Source organism: Maniola hyperantus, chromosome 4 (assembly GCF_902806685.2).
Source record: "Maniola hyperantus chromosome 4, iAphHyp1.2, whole genome shotgun sequence".
NCBI classification, from domain to species: Eukaryota; Metazoa; Arthropoda; class Insecta; order Lepidoptera; family Nymphalidae; genus Maniola; species Maniola hyperantus.
Window position 1 is genome coordinate 15497056 of NC_048539.1, and position 24616 is coordinate 15521671.

General features: G+C 40.6%; 2 protein-coding genes across 5 annotated transcripts in view; both read right to left on the bottom strand.

Annotated features, from left to right (window-relative positions):
• The window catches only part of LOC117997127 (uncharacterized), a 103663-nt gene that overhangs the window by 11847 nt on the left and 67200 nt on the right, over positions 1–24616 (bottom strand). The window lies entirely within an intron of this gene.
• On the bottom strand, positions 873–24266 carry LOC117996837 (protein PRRC2C-like). Of its 3 annotated transcripts, XR_011238589.1 has the most exons (15): positions 24083–24266; positions 23453–23614; positions 21619–21764; positions 20229–20289; positions 18950–19124; positions 15493–15623; positions 14647–14906; positions 13288–14310; positions 9438–12705; positions 8781–8928; positions 7936–8231; positions 6883–7206; positions 6210–6423; positions 3924–5097; positions 873–3622 (listed from the first exon to the last, which is right to left on the bottom strand). XR_011238589.1 is itself a non-coding variant. In XM_069509894.1 (14 exons), the coding sequence occupies exons 2-14, from the start codon at positions 23564–23566 to the stop codon at positions 4976–4978; spliced, it is 6270 nt and encodes a 2089-aa protein (XP_069365995.1). In that variant the 5' UTR covers positions 23567–23614; positions 24083–24266; the 3' UTR covers positions 873–4975. The 3 variants fall into 3 exon arrangements, 2 of the variants coding, with proteins under 2 accessions (XP_069365995.1, XP_069365994.1); XM_069509894.1 differs by having other exon boundaries at positions 873–5097; positions 8781–8916; XM_069509893.1 differs by having other exon boundaries at positions 873–5097.

Here is a 24616-nt window from a genome sequence, read left to right on the forward strand (position 1 = left end):
ATAAATGTGAATTAGGTCGGAAAAAAAATCCTCTCATTTGAGTTACCGAGGCAATGACACCTCAATGACCCCACATTAGTATCTACGTTGCACCCATGCGAAGCCGGGGCGGGTCGCTAGTTATTTTATAAAAGCTGAAAGTTTCTCTACGCATTGTCCTCAAGTGCGTCCTCATCAGCTGTTTCTGAAGGGGCAGTCGATTCAAAAATACATCTAAAACGCAGAAGGCCACCACCCATGGACGCCTAATAGCCGGACACCCCCGATCTCCAAGCTTAGCATAAACGTCTGCACTCTGCAGACGCCCGTTCGGTACCCTCATTCCGCACATTGTCTTGATTACTTGACTTTTGAGTCCACCAATCATAACAAAGCATTCTCCCCTGTCCTCCCGATTTCGTTTTCATGCAAAACCTTGTATACGAGTACTCTTGAGGTTGAATTCTCTGTGATCTAAAAGGAACTAGGGTAAGGAGGGAGTCATCATGATCAACCCATCGCCGGCTCACTACAGAGCACGGGTCTCCTCTCAGAGTGAGAAGGGTTTTGGCCATAGTCTACCACGCTGGCCATGTGCAGATTGGTAGACTTCACACACCTTTGAAAACATTATCGAGAACTCTCAGGCATGCAGGTTTCCTCACGATGTTTTCCTTCACCGTTAAAGCAAGCGATATTTAATTAATTAAAACGCACATAACTCCGAAAAGTCAGAGGTGCGTGCCCGAGATCGAACCCCCGACCTCCGATTAGAAGACGGACGTCCTAACCACTAGGGCCTAGTGGTAATAGTCGCCTTCTAATAGTCTAGTGACTAGGCTATCACAGCTTTTTTCTTAAGGAGCTTAAGGAGGGAGTAAATAATATAAATATTGTCGGTCATAATAATTTTATTCGCATATAATAATTGATTATGATACATAGAGCGCCAACGCGCACGCGTCAGTGGACGCCGAGCGATACTCGTTCATCATCGCTCTGAATTACATTATTATTATTATTTATTTATTTATTTATATTGCATCGACAATCGTTATGCAAAACCGTGGCTACATATTCACTAGTGAGAGGTCTCGAGGCAGCATCGATCAGTTCGATGGCTCGCTGACACGTGCACCCACCAGCTTCTCTCCAGTGGGTGCAAGGAAAATTCGTATTTACATGTACACAGAACACGCACTGCGTTAGGGTTGAAATTAAATTTAGGAATATGTCGATACATATTATTAATAATAATTTAAAATAAAAATAAATAAAAACAACGGGCCGAATTGAGAACCACCTCCTTTTGGAAGTCGGTTAAAAACTGGCCAAGTGCGAGTCAGACTCGCGCAACGAGAGTTCCGTACTACAGACGTATTTTTTCGACATTTTGGACGATAATTCAAAAACTATGATGCATAAAAATAAATAAAAATATTTTAGAATGCACAAGTGAAGCCCTTTCATATGATACTCTCCACTTGATATAGTTATCTCACTTCGAAAATTGAAAATCCTAATTAATAGTTTATGACCACAATTTAATTTTTTTGTGTGATATAACCACGAATTAACGGTTTTCAGATTTTTTCCCTAATGTCAGCTACAAGACCTACCTACCTGCCAAATTTCATGATTCTAGGTCAACGGGAAGTACCCTGTAGATTTCTTGACAGACCGACCGACAGACGGAGACAACAAAGTGATCCTATAAATAAGGGTTCCGTTTTCCTTTTGAGGTACGGAACCCTAAAAACAGAATAGACATAGGTAGCACTTTTTAAGAGTTAAGAGTGTAAGTGAAGGAAATAGCCTAGTAAAGTAGTTTCGGTGTGTACTTGTAATAAGCAACCTGTCATCCAGGAGGCCGTACTTCAAGAGCAAGCTTTTGGTGAAAGATTTCAAGAAGCTATTATGTTGTAGACATTTGCTAAGAAAGGGTTTTTGAAAATCCAACCCCTAATAGGAGATTGAAATTTGTGTGGTCCACGCGGACGAATAAGTTAGTTGCTCAAAAAAAGCACTATGTAATTTATTTATCGACACGATGTATCTACCATATTGTGACATTTATTACCAACCCTAACGCAGTGGGTGTACAGGTAAATACGAATTCCCCTTGCACCCACTGGTGGGAGCAGCCGGTGGGTGACCGTGTCGTCAAACGTTCGATGTGCGTCCCCGCGACGTTTCGGACGTACGCAGCGAGGCGTATCGCTTTCTATACATATACTTAAACATAACAGTCGATTATCTGGATGTCAGTCCGATTTATTTACATACAACGAAACGCCACCCGCGGAACGTTGCGTGGCCGTACTGGTGCTGCCACAATGCTGATCAAAAATGTTTACAAACATTTTGAAATGTTAAGAATGGTTACATTATGTTAGGAATGAGGAAGTTTCCAGGCAACGTTGCGTGGCAGCACCATACCATCGCGGCGGGGGCGATCAGTTCGTACGAATCTTCAAAACACTTTCATAATTTACGTCTTAAATACAGAGAACTTAAGTCAAAGGACGTAGTATGTGGCCCGCTGCACTTGAAACATAAATTCTGCAACGCACCTTAAAATAAGTCTCATTAAAGCACGTACAGAATCAACAACTCTGTTACAAGTCCCGCGGATTGCTATCGCGCTGGAACCATGTCTCATTAGCATCGAAATGACGTCATTTTGAAAGTAAAAATATACCATCAGATCAAAACTTCAGTCTAGTGCAGACGTCACTAAAATGGCAGCCACACGAATTAGCAATTTGCGGGACTTATTACATGGCGACCCTGCCAGTCGGTGCGTGCCCGCTTCCCACCACCTACTACAAGGACGCTCGGGCGTCGTATGTAAATAAAAGAACGCGTACCACAGAGTTCACTACCAATACTTACTTGAAGCAAATACTTACCCACTATCCCACTTCGACTAACAAAATAGAGCGAGAGGGTGCGATCTCTCGCTCGGCAGTCGAAGTGGGATAGCGATAAATAGATTTTGCTTCAAGTAGGTATTTTTAGTAAGCAATCCAGGAATAAATGCGTACAAAATGAATTCTCACGAGCCATTTTAACTTTTCAACTGTCATGTCAAAAGTATGATTTTAGTCCTTATTTTAAAGTCGAACCGTACTTTTGACATAAAAGTTGACAAATAAAGTTAAAATGGCGCATGAGAACTCATTTTGTACAGACATATATTATAGATTCATAGTACACTTCTACAACCGATAGCGTCCGATGACGCCCGATAATTACCGATCAACCGAGTCCGAACTTGTCTGGATTAGATCTCTTGGTAATTATTGCGCTAGTGCACGTGTATTTCAATCTAGACAATGAATATTGAAAAATTAATTAGTTTTGTGTGTAAGGCTGCCTGTCCACTGGTGCGGAGCGGAGATGTGTATTGTTGACCAATCAGTTTTGTCAGATGACGGAAGATAACTTTATTTACCGACAATCTGATTGGTTCGCTCAACACAATATCTCCGCTCCGCTCTGCACCAGTGAACAGGCAGCCTAATAGGGCAGCACTCTGGGACAAACATTCTAAAAATCAAAAAGTCCAGTAAGCCCAGTTGTTTTTAAACAGATGACGTCATATACGTCGACGTATTAAATGGATGTACGAATTTGCTATCTATCCACGGAAAGAATTTAGTGTTACGTGATCCCATACGAATGATAGAGGCAAAAATACAAGTGGGCACTAGCCATTTTAAGTCACCAACCAATCACAAGCGAAACTTGCAACAAAGCAATGTTCGTGATTGATTGGTGTCTCAATTTTTATTTATGTGTTCCTCCCTTTTTTCCTCCGACATGGCGGTCGGAGACTGTTCTCAAAATAGCGCCCATTGAGATTTTTGTCTCTGTCATTTGTATGGGATTACGGAACAAAGAGAGCGCTATACTGACTTCTTTCCATGGATAGGGCATACAAGGTACATTTCTTAAAAATCTTCCATTTAAGTAACACGTCTTCACTTTTTACGCTTCACAGTCGCACTACACAGTCAAGATCAGCATCGTCCGAGAGCGGCAGCAGTATATGCAGACTAAAGTCTGAGAAGTCCGAATAGTTCTGGGGGCCTACCGCCGTTGTTTGATAGCTGATCGCAATCACCTGATTGGTAGACACTTTGTCACAATTGGCTCAAATGCATTGTCGCAAAACGAATACCGTAACATCAGCCAATCCACAACAATTGAGATTGTATATGTGTTCTATTTCACGATGGCCGCTCAGCCTTGGTTGTAGGAGCGAGTGTACCGATAAGCGTTAAAAGGGCTATTACACCTTCCTAAATTTAGACGACTGAATAATTTTGTTCCTAACTTCAGAGAAGTGTAGTTTGAGTGTTACACTGCTCTGAAGTTAGTAACAAAATCAAAATTAATCGCCTAAGTTTAGGAAAGTGTTATAACCCCTTAACGAATTTTTGTGCGTAATGTAAACCGCATCGCGGTCAAGACTAACACCGGACTTCATAATCAAGATAGGGGTTTCTTCAGAGGATGATTCAGACGACATGTGTCATACACAACCTTACATGGTTGAATATGACACATGTCGTTTGAATCTTGACTAAGAATTCCAGTGCAAGTGCCACACACACTATAACATTGTGTACAGTACGCGGCCGAAAGTGATGTACATCAGCCTTTAGATTGACATTTCGGCTTTGTAGAGCGTTGTCTCTGTCACTCATACCCAATTATGACGTTTGGTCGGTCAAGCCGACCGAGACAGTGCTCTACAAATCTGCTATCTCCTTCTAAAGATCGATGTTCATCACTTTTGGCCGCGTCGTGTACGTGTGCACTCACACAAACATAGCCACACGGTCTTCGTGAAACGGAACAAGTGTAACAATCGATGCAGGTTTTTCATAATCGAGCTGCTGGTCCGAAATCGGTCGATGATCCGGTGCCAGTGTGCGCGTACTGGTGCAATACAACGCCCCTAGGGCGGGCGCGGTCGAGCGGCCGCTCACTCGGCCTTCACCTCCGCGGGGGCGGGCGCCTCGCCCGCGGGCGCGCTGTCGCCCGCCTCCTCCACGCTGGCCACTACCTCCACTCCTTCCGTTACTCGTTCTGGACCACCTCCACCATCTACAGAAAGGGAGTTTGATGTTAGTACATTATTTTCTAAACTTTACCTACATGATCTTAACATTAATGTATACTGAATCGTTAAATCTCGCAATGGCCTTTGAGTAAATATATAGCTACGTAAAAGTATTTAAATGTATACGTAAATGTATTCAAGGTAATAATGATGATGATGAGGATAGTTAACATAATAATTAAGGGTATCAAGATTTCTTTCGGGTGTTATTTTTTTGCACTCAAATTCTGGGGAGTAAAAGGAGAAAAAGTTGTCACCGACATTGGTGTTATCGTCACATGTGAGATTATTGGGGAAGGATAGTGCGGGCTGGGCGCGACATGCTGCCCTCACTTGTAAGAAGGGCCTAGTCAGGGGCCGGAAAGTCGCTTATTATCACCTATTGTAGTTTTTATTAGCGCCGTCTATTAGTTGGTCACCTGAACTAAATTATTGCTTGATTTACTTTACTCTATGGTCAGAGATTGCAAATGGCTGCCATTTGTGTTTTGAATCGGCATGGTGTTCTGTTTTTTCTGTTTTGGCGAAAGGTAAATTCCGTTACTAGTACGTCGAGTCGAGTGGTTTCTTCTTCGTCTTCTCGTGAAATTAACATTTAGTGATCTGTGAGACATAATAAAAATAAAAAGTAAATCACAATCAGTGTTGTTATTCCAATGAACCTATAATAATTAAGGTGCCAATAAAAAGGTGGTCCTGTTACACTGCGTGCATTAAATAGATAAACCAAAATCACATGGATCTTTGACTTTTCAGTGTTTTATTGTTTTCAATTCACTAATAAATTAAGTATTATTGTTAAATTAATACTTGTTTTGAAACTCAATAAAACACTGTAAAGTCAAAGGTCTATTGTGGTTTTGGTTTACCTATATAATGCACGTAGTAGGTACCACCTATTTATTTATAGGTATAGTAGGTATATATGTATGTAGATACCTATAGGTATGTATACAGTTACAGTTGTAGGTGACCAACTAATAGATGGTGCTAGGTTTGCATTAGGAATTTGGGTGACATTAAAATCTTATGAGAAGGCTCTCTATTTCCAGTGTATTACTTTACTCTATGGGCCTAGTTCAGAAGTGCGACTCACTGCGCTGATGGTGGTGGTAGTAGAGGTGGGGGCGCGGCGCGTGGTGCGTGCGCGGCGCCTGCACGGGCGGCGCGCGGTACAGCGGCAGCGCGGGCGCGTGCGGGCGCTGGATGGGCGCGGGGTAGCGCGGCGCGCCCATGCCGCCGCGGTTCATCGCGTTGCCGTTGCCACCCGCTCCGTTGCCACGCCCGTTGTTTCCGCCGCCCACTAGTTGCTGGATTTTTTTTATTGTTAATCGCGTTATACAAGTTCAAAACTAGAATTTATATCATTCTAATAAATATGTACCACTACGGCAAATGGTACATAATTATTAATTATACCTATCACATACATCATAGAAATTATATATTTTCAGAGTCCACATAAAGAGAATAATTTATTTGATACCATACTCGAAAGAGGTTACAACTTTATTTTTTTAAATCTATTGGTCATATCCGCCATATTGAACTACTCATGATGTCACCATGAGAAATTCATCGTTTATCACGCAGCTTGCCAAGATGAAGCCAACCCTCATTTATGTAAAAATGGCTAAATTCACTTACATATTTAATAATATCACTCACGATAGATTTAAACCCTAAAATAATAAGTGGTTTTGAAATTATGAGAAAACTTGTACACCTCTCGTGCTGAGACTTTTGGGCAATCCAAGAATGGAGTGTACCTGTTGGTGCTGCTGGTGTTGCTGGTGCTGTTGGTGCTGCTGGTGCGGATGCTGCTGGTGCGGGTGGTGCTGGTGCGGCGTGTGCGAGGGCGGCGGGTGCTGCACGTGCTGCTGGTGCGGCGGCGGCGCGTGGTACTTGTGCGGCGGCGAGTGCGGCGGCTTCTGCGGCTTGGGCGCGCCCTTGGGCGTGGGCGAGGCGGAGTCGCACAGCGGCGCGAAGCCGTTGGCGTGCTCGTGGAGTGGGCTCTTCAGCTGTTGCTGTGGGGGCGGCCGCTGCTGCGGCGGCGCGTACTGTGTCTGTAGTGGAGGCGCCCGGTACTGTTGCTGTAACAAACAATTCATTCAATCTATACAATTTCGTATTTTACACTAACCAAGAAAAAACGTCTCATCGGCGGGGAACTACAACCGGCTACGGGAATTCGCGCACCATTGGCATAAGAGGCGAAGCAGCTCGGAGCGTACAGGTGCCAGGCCGGCACCACGGAGGAGCAGCAGCGGAGATCACAGCTGTGTTAGTGACGTCTAGCCCCCAAGGGGGGAGAGTGAGCATAAGGGACAAGGAAGAGTCAAAAATAATTTGTAGGGAGTCAAGAAGGCGCCCCGGGAAAATGCCAAGAGCAAGTACCGAACGGACGCCCTCCCGCGATTCGGCCCATATAACCGAGAGGTAGGTGGGGCCATGGGAGGTGGAGGGTTGTCCCAGTTAACCAAGAAAAAAACTAATGTATAAATGAAGTATTAGCAATAAACAATCGAAAAATTTAATTTTAGTTTAGTAAATATAATGAATTTTTATAATTCATTATTAAATAAAATATAATGAAATTTGAAGCATTTTTATTGCACTTATTGATCGAATATCGTGATTTTTTTGTAAATTATTATCACCTTGGGGTCAATTACGACACTTCAAAAAAGGGTAAAATAGTAATATACCCTATTCGCGCGTACGCAGGCAACAACCAATAGCGAAAGGATGCGCGCTGACTTGAGATATTTTCGCGCCATTCAATAGTAAGATATCTGCGCAGGTACATCGGCGTAACTAACCTGCATCTGCTGGACGGCCGCGGCCGCAGCGGCGTGCAGCTGCGTGGAGAGGAACTGCGAGCTGAACGCGTTGGACTGCTGCACCGCGGGCTGCGTGAACTGCAGCGGGTAGGTGGGCGCCGGCGCCGCGGGCGGCTGGTACGGCGAGTAGTAGGACGAGGCGGGCGGCGCCGCGCGCGGCAGCAGCCCTGTCAGCGAGTACTGCGCCTCGGGGCCCGAGTAGCCCAGGTACTGCTGCTGGAACGTGTTCACGCCGCCCACGCCTCCCACGCCGCCCACACCGCCGCCTTTGCTTCCTATTACAACATTATATTTTACCTATGCTCATACTTAAAATGTTGATTATGAAATTAAAATGTGACTTATTGGGGCCGATTCCCTTGTACACAATCTCTAAACTAAACTAAATTAACAGGTTTAAATCTAGTGCTATCCTTTTCTGCAAGCAACTTTATGGAAGGGATAGCAATAGATTTAGACGTGCCATTTTAGTTTAGTTTAGAGATTGTGTACAACGGAATTAGCCACATTGACATACTTTATTCACGTAATCTTTAATATGAAAAGAATAATTACATTAAAGCACTGTTTTGTTAATAAATAATATATATTATTTCTTTGCATTAAAGTGTATGTCCCGCAAATTGCTACTGCGCGTGGCCACCATTTCAGTGACGTCAGCACTAGACTGAAGTAACGAGCTGATGGTATATTTTTATTTCGGCAAACGTCAAAATGACTTCATAAATGAGACATGGTTCCAGCGCAATGGCAATTTGCGGGACTATTACAGTTCAGCCTGCTTCATGGCTCTGGATTCTAGCTATTTAAAATATGATACTAACCAATAGCACCAATCTGTTGAGTGGAAGGTTTAACAGTAGACATATGCGTGTTGGTAGTACTTGAAATGAGGACAGTACTTGGGCTGTTTCCCAACTGTGCAGATTGCCCAAATGCTGCACCGCTGCCCGCTGGGCCCTGGAAATAATTCTATTCAAGATTATGCCAATTTTAGCCCAATATAATCAAATCAAATGAAATGAAATAATTTCTTCAAAATAGGTAATAAATTACACTTTTTGATTGTCAGTTGTTGTTGGATTTGTAAATATATAGTGGTGATAATTTTTACGCGAACTTAAAACTAAAACTACTAGGGTTCCAAACGCGCCCAGGTCTGAGAAGCCCACAACAAACTCAGCCGGGTATTAAAAAAATACTCAATATGATAACAAAAATCAAGTGCGAGTGGGACTCGCATACAAAGGGTTCCGTACCATCTTACAAGAAATAGCACTTTAATTTACTTTTCATGGCAGCCATTTTAAAAAATTTATTATTCATTGTTATAGTGGCAATAGAAATTCACATTCTGTGAAAATGTCAACTCTCTACCTAATACAGTTCACAAGATATAGCGCTAAGTACGGAACCCTGAAAAAAGGGTATCATAGATTTAATAGACAAGGCTAAATAATAGAAAATCTTATGGGACTCACCATGCGGTATTGACTTGGAAGACTCTGAAACATGTCTGGTGGAGGTTGGTAATTGTAAGGCGTAGCCGAACCAGCGCCATATGGCGTTCCAGGGAATCCCCCGAACTGTGTACGCGTTTGATCTAAAAAGGCACCATATAAGCCTCCTTGCTGCTGAAGTTGCTGGGAAGAATTAATCATCGGTTGGGTGGAGTTGAACAATACAGCTGGGGGTGATGGAACAGACAAGCCACCGTAACCTCCCTGGTAGCTAACATGGTTGTAGTGAGACGGCGGCGGCGACTGCAACTGCTGAGTAGGCTTCACTTTGCAAACATTAGGAGGAGCCCCAGTCTCCGTATTGGGTTCTTCGAGCCCAGCAAACTGTAGTTCCTCACCACCTTCCACCACTGCAGGCATTTCCCAGACCTTCTTAACACTGGCGATTTTGAAATTGAGATCTGCCGCCGAAATAGTGTTAGAAGTGCTCATGTGAGTGCCGCGCGGCAGTCCCAGTGTTTTCGCCGATTTGTCTTCAGTGAGTTGGCCGAGATCAGTATCGAAGGCAAAATCGAGTTTCATATCAGACTCTTCCGCTTTTTGAGACGTATCAAAGGACATCTGCAGACCGAGCGTGCCTTCTGCTTCTGATACTGGTCTGCCAGTTTCAGCCATGATTTCCTGAATTGACCTAGGACGTGGTCTGACATCTCTTATATCCCCATTGAATGCCAACTGTCTTGCTTCCATTTCAGGTTGGACCTCTTCTCCATGAGGCTTGGCAGATGCAGCACTCGGTTGATATTTTTGTTTTAGGGCCTCAGCAGGGGGTGCAGTTTTATAATTAGTGTTCTCAAATATAATCGTTTCTACAGGAGGTGTCGTACCATCAAGTACTCCCGTTTTATCGGATACCAGCGCACATGGAGTTGCAATAGGCTTCATTTCGACGGATATGTCGCCTGGGGTACTGCGCTGGCTTGATTGGCTCGATTTAGTGTCGACAACTTCTGGTGGCTCTTCGACATTGCCGCGCAAAGTCTGTGCTATAGGCTTGTCCCATGCATTCACTGGTGGCGGCGGCGGAGCGGCGCTTGTATCAGGACTGAAACTTGATATTAATCCCATTTGTTGTTTCTGCCTTTGTTTAACAAATCTTGGCGCCAAATTAGCTTGTCGTGGACGGTCATACTGTGAAGTCGGTTTCCCAGAAACTGGAGCTGATCCACGAGTGATCGATTTATCATTAGAACTTCTTGTAGAAGAGCCATTTCTCGCACCGCCTTGATTTGAACGAGATCTGGGTTGCTTTTCTTCTTTCACAGTATTAGTAGGTCCTCTGGTTTCTTTAGAATTCTTTTTATTACGAACTTCTTGGAATCCATCATCAACGACTTCCTCATCTTTTTTTGTTGTGGATATCTTAAGATCACTAATAGCCTCTGTAACATCGGTATTCTTGTTTCTATCTCCTTCCTTCTTAGCTGCCTGTTGGCTACGATTATTATTTTGTCGGTTGTTGGAGTTCTGATTACGACTGCTACTTTGTCCCTTGAAAGATTGCGCTGAGTGCCTGCCGCCTGCAGAGCGATGGTGCGCACCACCACTATCGGAATGTTCTGATGTGGTTTCCCAATTTTCGTCCTCACCACTATTGGGGCCACCGAAGCCTTTTGTGCGACGATCGCGTCCTCTTCTAGACGACGAACCAGTACGCGATTTATTGCCTTTACCATCTTTATCATCTTGAAGGTTCTCCTTACTTTCTTCGTGATCTTTTACGGCCCTGTTGGCTTGGCTAAAAGGACTTTTTGTATTGGGTGGTCCATATCCAGCCAAACGCTTCGCAGGCGCTGGGGGTCTATTGGTACCTTGGAATCCGCCTCTTCCACGTCGAGAAGGTTGCCCCCGCGGCGCAAACGGTTCTCTGTTTTCTAAACCATCTGTGATCTGCGATCCTTGCTCAGTAGCTGCATGATTGTCATCCTGTTTCTTCAGACCACGCGGACTACGCGGGGCTTTGCGTCGTTCTTTGCGTTCAACGTTAGTTCCATCTGTGGAGCCATCGGATTCACTTGCTCTATTATTCGAATGCGAGCTTCTATGTGACCGTCTTCCACGAGATTCTCTCGACCCCCAACCTCTACCATAAACATTGTAACCTCCACTGCCATACCCTCTGCCTTTCTTTTCAGACCCAGAGCCGCTAGATTTTCTTTCAACTGGTTCTTTTACTGGAATTTTATTCAACTGTTCCACTTTAAACCTTTCATTATTTTTATCATCTAAAGGTATTTTCTGGGAGTCTTGAATATTTTCAACAGAATGTGAATCAATCTGGTTGTTTCCCGATATTGCAGATGGATCAGTGCTTGATTTTGATGCAATCGATTCAGATTCTGACAGTTCCTTTTCTGATTTTTGCACAATAATAGTTGGTTTTACTGGAGCTAGAGAAGTCTGTTCCTGAACTGGTGGCTTATGTATTTGAGGATTGGATAGTAGTTCATTCGAATTCATAGATTTAGGAGGAGGTTGGTTCAGAATAGACTTAGGAATAGAGTGAGAATCAGTAAACATTGAGGATTGAGATTGATTAGCAGAAGAGATTGGAATTTGAATATTAATTTGAGAATTAGTTATATTGGCTTGTTGAGTCTGACCAGAATGATGAGTGACAGGTTGAATATTAGATATGGTGTGGTTATTATGATAATTGGACTGGTTTTGCGTTTTAAGATTTATGTTAGTAGATGAGTTTTGCTGTGATGTTACGTCAGGTTTTTCTTTATTTATGGGCTCATTGTTTTGGTGTTCTGTTTGTTTTAGAGGAGCATCTTTTTCCGAAGGCAGTTTGACTGCAATTATGTTGCTTTGTTCGTCCTGTGTAGATTCAGCCCACGATGTTTTACTAAAATCTTTTTCTACAGATTCCCGTTGCGATTGCGCAGCGTGCGATGGCGGTGATGTCCGCCTTTCCGAAACTTGAGGTTGTGTAGATGAGTCAACAGACGCAAACGGCTCAGTAAGACCTATACTTTTTCTCTCAAAAACTTCAGTCAATTTATCTGCAGCAGTCCTACTGCTATGCTCAATAGTGGTATCTATTGATTTTTTCTCTGGATCATTTCTTCTATCCTTGTACTCATTAAATTCTTTGTATGATTCTTTAGAGTTGGACCTATCCAATTCTCGCCCAGATCTATCATAATCTTGCATTTCTGATCTCCACTGAGGACCGGGTCCATCTCTATCTCTTCTAACATCATCTTCCCGATCTGAATAATCTCTGGAATTGACAATGTTTCATATAATGAAATTGAAATAAACTGCGATAGCCTAGTGGTTAGGACGTCCGCTTCCTAATTGGAAGTCGTGGGTTCGATCCTGGGCACCCACCTCTAACTTTTTGGAGTTATGTGTGTTTCTAAGTAATTAAAATATCACTTGCTTTAAGGAAAAAATGTTTTAACATTGAAGGAAAACATCGCGAGGCCAGAGAGTTCTCCATAATGTTCTCAAAGGTGTGTGAAGTCTGCCAATTTGCACTTGGCTAGCGTGGTAGACTATGGCCAAAACCCTTCTCATTTGAGAGACCTGTGCTCTGTAGTAAGTAGTTCATGGGTTGATCATGATGATTATTTGAAATAGGGTATTTCACGATATATTATTTTAAGTAGGAAATATTTTCAAGTAAACAATAATAGGAACAGATTTCGGCTTCGTAGAGCGTTGTCTGTGTCACTCATACCTATGTGTGAGTTTTGTCAGTCTCAACGATAGAGACAACGCTATACGAAACCGCTATCTCTTTCTAAAGGTCGATGTACAATATTTCGTGCCGGCTATTGTAAAAAAAATGAAACTTTACCTGGAATAAGAGCGGCGATTATTATTGTGGCTCGCATTGTGCCTGGGAGCGTTGTATTGGTGCGGTTCTTGACTTCGCGGAGCCGAGCGGTGGGGTTCCGAGCGGTGGGGTTCTTTACTGGGAAATGACCATGCTTTGTGTTGATCGTCTTGCTGTCGATTTTGTTGCTGCTTCAAGAAACGCGGAGGCAACGTTTGTTGAAATGTTTTAGAAAAAGGAGTCGAGCTGGGTTGCTCGCGATCGCGCGCGTAATCTCTTTCACGGTCCCTGTCTCTAAAATCGCGGCCACGATCCCCCCTGTCTCGTTCAGCTCGATCACGGCCATCGTTCCGTTGTTCCCGGTCGTTCCGCTCTCTATCTCTGTCATACCTATCCCGATCCGGACGCTCTCTATCGTTCCGGTCCCTATTATCGTTCCGGTCTCTATTATCGTTCCGGTCTCTATTGTCGTTACGATCCCTGTCTCGCACATCCCCCCTATCCTTTTCGCTATCGGACCGATCTCTATTGTCTGACCGTGTTCTGTCTTTGTTATCTACTAGTCTCTCTTTTTCACGTTCACGATCTCTGTCTCTGTTATCGAAACGGTCTCGATCGCGATCCCTATTATCTGACCGATCCTTATCTCTCGGATCCCGTTCACGAAAATCATTGCGATCCTTGTCTTTGCTTTCTGACCTATCTTTGTCTCTGTTATCTTTTTCTCTCGCATCGTAATCTCTGTCGCGATTGTCATTGCGGTCGCGGTCACTCCTGTCCCCCTTGGGCGGCTGCGCGGCCGGCGACTCGCGCGAGTCCCGCAGCTGCCGCCGCTGCTCCTCCTCCTTGCGCTGGCGCGCGCGCGCGACCGCTTGGGCCACTTCGTTACTCTGCTTCTGTCGGCGTTCCGCCCATAGCTGCTCCTCGTCGGGAACCTGAACTTTAGGATCCATACGTTCGTTGTCAACACTCGCCCTGTTGTTTTTGTTGCCGCCTTTCACAGCCGGAGTCGACGATTCACCATCGGAGAAGTCAAGTTTTTGGCTGAAAATAGACATAGGTATAAGTCCCGCACATTGCTAATGCGCGTGGCCGCCATTTCAGTGACGTCAGCACTAGACTGAAGTTTCGAGCTGATGGTATGTTTTTATTTGGGCTGACGTCAAAATGACGTCATTTCGATGTTAATGAGACATGGTTCCAGCGCAGTAGCAATTTGCAGGACTTATAAATCAATTATTTTTTTAAAGATCCAGATGTGGTCCAGAAAGAAAGAAAGAAAAAACGTTCATTTTTGTGAGGTGTGTCATACATTACCAGTCATAATTAAAGGATATTTATTCATTCAGATGTATCTTTTGGAAACGTTGAAATACTCACTCATAATCAATATCGTCGTGTTGTGCCCATCCGGCATCACGAGAGATGTCGTCGAGCGAGGATATTTGATCCTCGCGTAGGATGGGCCGCGCCGTCAGCACCTCGGCGGCTCGGGGCGCGGCGGGCGCTCGCGGCGCCTGTCTCGGGCCCGGCGCGTTGTTGTTGGGGTTGCCGCTCGTGCTGCCGGCACTGCTTCTATTGTCGCGAAGCGAGCTTAATGTTCCCAAACCGAGCCCGGTACCGCTGCTACCTTTCATCAGCTGCACGAGAAACATTGGATTAGCTTTTACATTGTATCAGCCCCCCGATTGTGTAAGAAAAACGTATCCATCGTTATCGTAATCGTTAAAAATTCTGCTCTTTGATTGGTTGATTCGCTGTTTACATTTTTTCACAGCCAATCAAAGGGCGGAATTTGTTGACGATTACGCTAACGATGAATATATTTTTCTTACACAATTGGGGGGCTAATGTGATCACTGTATATTTTTATAATTTTTATAGTGTTTCACCTACACTTGAAGGAAATCTAAATATATAAAATGAAAAGGTGACTGACTGACTGACTGACTGATCTATCAACGCACAGCTCAAACTACTGGACCGATCGGGCTAAAATTTGGCATGCAGATAGGTATTATGACGTAGGCATCCGCTAAGAAAGGATTTTTGAAAATTCAACCCCTAAGGGGGTGAAATAGGAGTTTGAAATTTGTGTAGTCCACGCGGACGAAGTCGCGAGCATTAGCTAGTTTCTAAATAATTTTAAATACACTGTATTATTGGATTGTTGCAGATGTCAACGCTACTCTGAAGCACGTCGCCAGCGTTGGATGGTATACTCACGAAGGACGGCAGAATAGCGCGGAAAGCGGGTGTTGGCTGTGCGGCGGGCGTGGAGGCGGGCGCGGCGACGGGTGACGATGTAGTCTCGGGCCGCACGCCGGCCGTGCCACCGCACGTCCAGCTGCCTTCCGCTACAATTATAACATCTTAATTTCTCTCATTCATCTAAATATATATAATCGGGGAACATACATAAAAAAATAAAAAAAAAAAATAAAAAAAAAAAGATTCCGACGAATTGAGAACCTCCTCCTTTTTTTGAAGTCGGTTAAAAAGGAAAAGGTGACTGACTGACTGAGAATGGGGGCACACGATGCATTGCGCCGCCGCAACGCAAAGAGTTCACCGTATCAGCGGGCACACTCGTTGGCACTACTACGATTCACAAGATACAGCCCTCTGCTAAACACCTGGACGGACGGCGGAGGCTTAGTAATAGGATCCCGTTGGCACTCTTCAGGTACAGAACCCTAAAAATATAGGCACTCCACTCCACTCTGTAAGAGGGCTGTCTTAGAGTAGTCATCATCATGATCAACCTATCGCCGGTTAACTACAGAGCATGGGTCTCCTCTCAGAGTGAGAAGGGTTTTAGCCATAGTCTACCACGCTGGCCATGTGCAGATTGGTAGACTTTGGTAGATTGGTAGAGAATTCTCACGCATGCATATTTTACTTCACCATTAAAGACTTACGACTTATATTTAAATATTTTTATTTATTTTTTTATTTATATTTTTATTTAGACAAAAAAAAAGCGAATAATTCACACCAACTTCCAGACCAAAGCACTAGACAAAAAGCCGCGACTGGTGTTGGCAGTTTGCAGCCCAAATAGACCGTAGTCTGTGCTAGGGCTGACAAAGTTCATCGACCTCATTCATACTAATATTATATTATATTATATACTATACTATATTTATACTATACTATATATATATTCATACATTACTAAAACTATACTTTATTTGGTGCAACAGTGTTAATGCATACGGAGTTTAGATATATAATTTAAATAGATAGGATAAGTTGTAATAAGTTAAAGCATTCGTTTCAACAGATCTTGTCATAAAGACGTTTAAAATTTTCAAAAGAGGTTTCTAGGAGAAATTTCTTTATATAGAATTTAAGTTTTTTCTTTAAGGATGGGCGCTGGGCACATAAAATCAGATTAGATACCTCCAGCGGAAGGTTATTGAATAGTTTTGGTGCCGCAGCTGTAAAATGTCTACTCGAGAATCCAGACATTCGTCGGGGAACTGAACATCTTAGTTGCCTTTGCCTACGGTGACTGGGAGTTTGCTCGATTGTGAAGTTGTCTATATATTTTGCCATATACATTGTTATTTGCCAAATGAATATTTTTCTTGGGGTTAGTACTTTACTTAGCTTAAATAATTCTTCCGTAGGAAATCGTCGGTTCTTTTTTAAGATAATTTTGAGATTAAGTTTTTGAGCCTTATTTAGTTTGTCTAGTAAAGTTGATCCACATGAGCCCCAGGCTATAATGCCATATAATATTAACGACTGAGTTAAACAGCAGTAAACTCTTAACAGTAGGTTAACACTCATAATGTTTCTTAAATTATTGTATATATAGCTCAAGCTTCGGACTTTTTTAGTCAGCATGTCTACGTGCTTATCCCACCTCAGATGTTGATCAACAATAATACCGAGATACGTTGTGCTATTAGTACATGATAATATTTTGCAGTTTGCACAGTCAGACTTATTCAAACAAGAGTGCACTCTAATCTTCGGAGTCTCGGCCGGAAGACCGGCACTGGTGGGAGAGAAACACATACATAAAGTTTTATCATCATTTAAGGTTAGCAGATTATTGTCATACCACCCCTTAGCTAGACGAAGGCCATGTTCGGCTTTTTGGATGGTACTTTCCCACGTCGAGGCTGAAAATAACAAAACAGTGTCATCTGCAAAACATAGAGATTTTGAGTCTGTCTGATTGTCTGTCAATAGCGAACAAAAGTCATTAAGATAGATATTGAACAAGATAGGGCCTAATACGCTCCCCTGAGGGACACCAAATATTATTTCTGAATTGTTTTCAGCGCTAACTTTATTATCAACTCGTACAAATTGTTTCCGATTTTTAAGATAACTACTGAACCAGTTTAGTGCATTTCCAGTGAATCCGTACCTCTCTAATTTTGTTAGCAGTAACTGATGTGAAATGGTATCAAAAGCTTTGGCAAGATCTATGAACACAGCAATTGTTTTATTTTTATTTTCATGGTTCAGTACAATTTGCTTTGTTAATTCAGCTATTGCATCACCGGTTCCCATTTTATCTCTAAACCCATATTGATTATTATATAAAATATCAGTAGTATATGCAATAATCCTGGTTTTCATTATTTTTTCAATAATTTTTGCAGTAGTTGGCAAAAGAGAAATGGGACGATAGTTTGACATTATGTTAGTTGGCCCTTTCTTATGTAGTGGCATAATTATAGCCGTTTTTAAGGTCTGTGGGAATATTCCTGCTTTAAAGCTTAAATTAATAATACATGATAGTGGAGCAGCAATTTCGCGATTCAGTAATTTTAATATTTTAGCGGTAATGCCATCGTGTCCACAAGAATCCGTGTTTTTTAGAGTCCCTATGAATTTACTCACCTCAGCTTGATTTGTAGGCTTTAAGTAAAATACTTTATCTACAAGGGAGAAATTAATTTTGTTGCATAGGGTTTCCTCTGTGACGCCTACAGTATTCAGATGCTTTTGGGCAAGGTCATGTCCTACTGAGCAGAAAAAATTATTAAAAGTATTAGTTATCTTGTTTGGTTCTGATGAAAAATTTAGAATTTGATTATTTATTAACATTTCTCTAATAGACAACTTCTGTTCAGTTTTTCTATTAGAGGCTTCATTTAGAATTTCCCATATCTTTTTAGAGTCCCCTGAGTGTTTAATAATTTTCTTTCTGAAATATTTTTCTCTTGTTTCTTTTATTATTCGATTACATATATTTCTATATTTTAAGTAATTGGCTTTATTGACAGATTGGTTAGGAAATTTTTTAAATAGATTATAAAGTTTGTTTCTTTTTTTTATACACGTAAGAAGTCCATCCGTAATCCAAGGTTTCAATTTAACTCTAGAGTGAGGTATTTTTTTAAATGTAGTGTTATTCTTAATATGTGTACTAAGAATGTCATGAAATAATAGGAAGGCTTTGTCAACATCTGTTGCTTTACAAACTTCATTCCACGATTGTCCACTTATGTCTTTGAGGAGTTGCTCATAGTCGACACATCGTTTTTGAAAAGAATTTTTCTTCTGTTCAGGGTAAGAACATTTTTGTACTTAAAACGCACATAGCTCCTTAAAGGTGCATGCCCGGGAACAAACCCTCAACCTCTGATTAGAAGGTGGACGTCCTAACCACTAGGCCATCGCAGCTTAGAGTAGTACATTAACAAAATATACTCACTTTGTGGTCTGAGCTGTGCTTGGGGTACAGAATGATCTGAAGAACGGTGTGAGGGTTGAGCTGCAGCCTCCAGCGATGGAAACTCTGTGCGGAAATGGGGCGAGGAAGGTGGGGGCAGTGGGACCCATCCCGCTGAGCCTGTGCCCGCAACCACACCACTGTTTGATACTGTCGTCTAGAAAAGAAACATTTTTAGGGTTCCTCAAAAGGAAAAAATCGTCCAAGTGCGAGTCAGGAAGGCAGGCTTTCATATGATACCCCACTTCATATATCTTACTTCGAAAATTGAAAATACTAATTATTAGTTCATGACCACAATTTAATTTTTTTTGTGTGATGTAACCACAAATTCACGATTTTCAGATTTTTCCCCGAATGTCAACTATAAGACCTACCTACCTGCCAAATTTTATGATTCTAGGTCAACGGGAAGTACCCTGTAGGTTTCTTGACAGACAGACAATGAAGTGATCCTATAAGGTTTCCGTTTTTATTGTTCTGTACCTCAAAAGGAAAAACGGAACCCTTATAGGATCACTTTGTTGTCTGCCTGTCTGTCTGTATGTATGTATGTCTGTCTATCTGTCCGTCTACAAGGTACTTCCTGTTGACCTAGAATCATAAAATTTGGCAAGTAGGTAGATCTTATAGCAGACATTAGGTGAAAAATCTGAAAATTGTGAATTTGTGGTTACATCATTAAAAAAAAATTAAAATGTGTTCATGAACAAATTATTAGTATAAATAATATCTGTCCCGGCTTTTAAACGCAAAATTATTAGTATTTTCAACTTTCAAAGTAAGATAACTATATCAAGTGGGCTATCATATATGAGAAAGGGCTTTACCTGTACATTCTAACACAGATTTTTATTTATTTTTAGCCATAATAATAGTTTTTGATTTATCGTGCAAAATGACGAAAAAATACGACTGTAGTATGGAACCCTCGGTGCGCGAGTCTGACTCGCACTTGGCCGGTATACTTTGTAGTTTGTTGTTGAAAATAGACTTGCGCTTAACAACAATCATGCCTAAGGCCGCGGTTACACTGATTGTAAGTTTTACTCACGTAAGTAAATTATTCAACTTTAACGTAAGTTGTAATACGAAAAACTACTTATAAAAGTTTACCTTACAAATGCAACAACCAACTATCAAAAAGTGTAATTTATTACCTATTTACCTATTTTGGATGCCATTATTGATTTCCATTTTCCATACATATTAATACTTTAAGGGTACTGTGAAGTGATTATATTTTAATAGTTAAACTTACTATAGTCTGAGTGGTGCATGTTGCTGGTGTAGATACAGTTGTAGTAACAGTAGAGACAGAACTGAAAACAAAAATAGTTTATATGGTAAATTAAAAAAACTAGGAAGAGCAAAATATAAATTGAGGCTAAAACACAATTATTCCAATCAACTTATAAAATATAACTTACTAGCTGATGCCCGCGACTTCGTACGCGTGGATTTAGGTTTTTAAAAATCCTGTGGGAACTCTTAAATTTTAAATCTTAAATTAGTATGGATTGTACAGTTGTTCTATTTCACAAAGACTGTTTGGTCGTTTATATAACTGTTATAGTCTCGAATTGTCGCGTACTATTTTATGTATGCCACATATAGTACGCGACTGTTGTAGACTATACAATAGTGATGTAACAAATGTCATATTTTGGTCATTCACAGATGCGAATGCAAATATCTGCTGCCAATATTCGCGAATGCAAATACGAATATTCAGTTTTCGTTTAAATTTGGCGCCATTTGTCTTTTTATATTCGCAAAACATTTGCAGTAATCTTGCAGAAAGCGAATGCAAATATGCAAAAATATGTGAATATCCACGAATGCGAATATTTGTTACATCACTACTATACACATTGTTACAGTGGCACTCCTACACACTTTTTGGGATTGTAGGTTAGACTGAATGTGGTTCAGAATGAAATCTGAGCGACAAACTCCAGTTAGGTTAGGTTAGAACCGCTAAATGTTTAAAAAATCAAGGTACAGACATACCAACTTGAACTAGTTTTCCAGCTCAAGTAGCTAACTGAACACTTTCTTATTATATACATAAAATTCTTAAATAACTCTTTTTATATATATAAAAATTTTGAATTTTCATTTTCATTTTTTCACAAATATGCAAAAATATGTGAATATCCACGAATGCGAATATTTGTTACATCACTACTATACACATTGTTACAGTGGCACTCCTACACACCTTTTGGGATTGTAGGTTAGACTGAATGTGGATCAGAATGAAATCTGAGCGACAAACTCCAGTTAGGTTAGGTTAGAACCGCTAAATGTTTAAAAAATCAAGGTACAGACATACCAACTTGAACTAGTTTTCCAGCTCAAGTAGCTAACTGAACACTTTCTTATTATATACATAAAATTCTTAAATAACTCTTTTATATATATAAAAATTTTGAATCCAGAAGTGAACATCTTGTAATCTACAAGATTATAATGACCATTTGAATGCTTATGCCTAATTTCACCAAGCAAATTAATCATGGTTTAGTTAACATTCTTTGTCTCTCCTTTTTGAAAATTGCATATGTCATCTGCCAAAAAGGCATGCATTACAATGTTAAACTAAACAGGGGTTAAATGCTTGGTGAAATTGGGTCTTAAGCTCTTACTTTGCGTTAGGATCTTGACCAGTTTCAGTTCTCAAAGAAGGAAGATTGGCTGGTGGGCGTCTAGCTGAAGGTACTTTTCCAAGACTTTGCATGCCATGTTTACGGCTGAGTTGAGATTTTGCCAAGGATGGTTCAGAGCTTTCGTTCTGAAATTTGTAAAAAAGCCAAAAACCGTGAATTTGTGGTTACATCACAGAAAAAATAAAAACGCATTCAAGTCTGAGTCGCACTTGGCCAGTTTTTATACTTAAACCATGTTTTGACATAACAGTCAACTGCTATGTCAAAACACGTTTTAACACAGAAAATATGGTGAGTCTTTTCTCAGATTGTACATGTAAAATGCATTTTTTTATGCATGCCAGTTATTGTCACTCTAATGATTAGTAGTTAAGAAAATAAATGTCCTATTAAATCAACAATAATTTATTTATGGTGTCTAAAGCCCCTCAACACTATGTGAATTTTGTTAGTTGCATGCTTCATGCATGCTTGGTTCACTAGTGTAGATGCAGCTTTAGTAATTAAAAAGTGTAATGAAATGACACATAATATTCAATAGAATGCAGATAAGAATATAAGTTATTCTACTGTTTGAGTAGTAGATTTCTTTCATTTTTATTCAACTATTAAAAATCTAGTAAACCCTATTTTTTAGGGTTCTGTACCAAAATAACAAACAAGGATCAAGGAAAATTTAAATGGCAATGAAGCAACTGGGCAATGTTATGAGAATTTAAATATGAATAGGTACATTATTAAATCAATACTGAAACTACCTCCAAATAAATGCAATTCATTATTATATTTTATAATAGACTATTATTATTTTCACTCTTGAAACACTCTAAAATCAATAAGTTTAGAAAACAGAATACATAAAAGTTTATGAGGTCTTTGACTTTGACAAAAAGTATATTATATTATATTGTGTTAGTAAAAAAAAAAAATGGCTTGGCTATGATAATAGTTTTTCTAACAAGGAAGTGAGCAATGTCAATGATAAACTCAATTCTTATTAACTACAGGCCTTTATAAAGCAGTGAAGGTCAGGTGTTAGTGCAGGTATAAGTTACACAAAGATGTATGATTATTAAGTACCTATTACTTTTGTACAGAAACTATTCTTTTTGCAATATTGAAACACAGTTCAAAGTTTATTATTTACTAGCGACCCGCCCCGGCTTCGCATGGGTGCAATGTAGATACTAATGTGGTGTCATTGAGGTGTCATTGCCTCGGAAACTCTCAAATGAGAGGATTTTTTCCAACCTAATTCACATTATTGCAATTTCTCTAGGGATCTTTAATTTTTTGAGAATTAAACTATAGTTATAAACCTTCCTCTTGAATTACTCTATCTATTGGTGAAAACCGCATTAAAATCCGTTGCGTAGTTCAAAAGATCTACGCGTTCATTCACACATTCATAGACGCGGGAAGCGACTTTATTTTATACTATGTAGAGATGAATGATAGAATTATATCTATATACTATTATTATAAAGAGGAAAGATTTGTATGTTTGTAATCAATAAACTCTGAAACTACTGATCCAATTTTAATAATTCTTTCACCATTAGAAAGCTTTGTTATTCAGAAGGCTATAAATTATACATTATTATGTACCATGCATGAATTTATGGACAAAAGCTTGTGTCTTATAAGGGGTAAGGTAAGATTATGAAAGGAAAATTAAAATAGGTCATACAAAGCAGTTTTTTTCTTACAAAAATTCAAGGGCCTTATGAGTGCTTGATGTTAATCTATCCATTTAAAACTTAGCAACAACAAGTTTCATGCATTCATGCGCTGTTTTGTTGATTGCACTTACCCTGTTAGCGCAGTACAGACTATTGATGTCCAATTTCTGAAACTTCTGCTTGCCGGACGTCGGCTTGCTCTGCGCCGTAGTGCCTCCGCCGCCCGGCGTCGAGAGTGCAGACATGCTGCGATGTACACACCATCAGGAGGTCACCCTCTCACCGACCAAAAACTGCAACCAGCACAACTGACACTATACACACTTAGTCCACTCAATAAAAACAAAATTGATATCACAAAGAACCGTCCTTCAAATTTAATGACTTGTCGCAAACTACAGTTTCACTACACTATTTCAACATCTATTTCAATTTAGATTAGCGTGCTACACTTTAAACTTGATCTCACGGAACACTGCAGTAATACACTTTCACATCAATGGACACTGGATATTGGAACAAATTGGAGCCCAGCCCTCAGTTTATTGACGTGTTACATCCGTAGGTTGAACGGACGCTGGATCGATGACTCCCAAAATTACTCTTAGAAATTATTGCACTCCTAACTGTTAACCCTTCACATTGGAAGCGATATATGCACTTCGAAATAACGGTACTAATAAAATACAAGCTAAGAAACGGTAAATAACAAAGTAAATTTCTTCGCTTAGAGAAATAACAAAAGCAAAATAGACAAGTACCTTGGTCCGTTACACTAGGAATTAATATATAAAAATTATCTAAGCTCAAATGCTAATATAATAAGGAGGATTACTTTAGATTTTATCTCTATTCTACACTACCAAAACTTATATCACTTTATTTTAAGATGGCGTCTCCAAAAGACGATCTCCTTTTCACAATCAATAGCGTGACGTCACAAAGACGCGACATGGTCTATGTTACCACCATCTGATTTAAGTTTTCCCCTAGCCCCCTGAGAAAAAACTTTTAGTACTTGAATTTTTTTTCCGTAAACGTTGAATTTAAAAATAAAACACAAATTGACATACATTATTATTTATTAAACGAAATGAACCAGTTTTAATACTACGACGCTACATGGCCGATATTCGTGACAAACGCCGCAAAAGAAGAAGCATTCGATAATAGTACTTAGTTAACTTTCTTGCGCATAGGTACATTAATTTTATTTAATAAAAGAAAAAGTTTAAAAAGCTGTAACCCGACTACGGAAAAATAGAAAAGAACTAAAAACTGTAACCCTGTAACTG

What these genes read in the sequence shown, in the direction of transcription:
- LOC117996837 (XM_069509893.1), bottom strand. Translation starts at nt 23,566, where the DNA reads ATGTCTGCACTCTCGACGCCGGGCGGCGGAGGCACTACGGCGCAGAGC. An exon ending in CATGCACCACTCAGACTATA is followed by an intron (nt 19,125 to 20,228) that starts GTAAGTTTAACT and finishes TTTCTTTTCTAG; the next exon opens with ACGACAGTATCAAACAGTGG. An exon ending in CGGCCGTCCAGCAGATGCAG is followed by an intron (nt 7,207 to 7,935) that starts GTTAGTTACGCC and finishes TGTTTGTTACAG; the next exon opens with CAACAGTACCGGGCGCCTCC.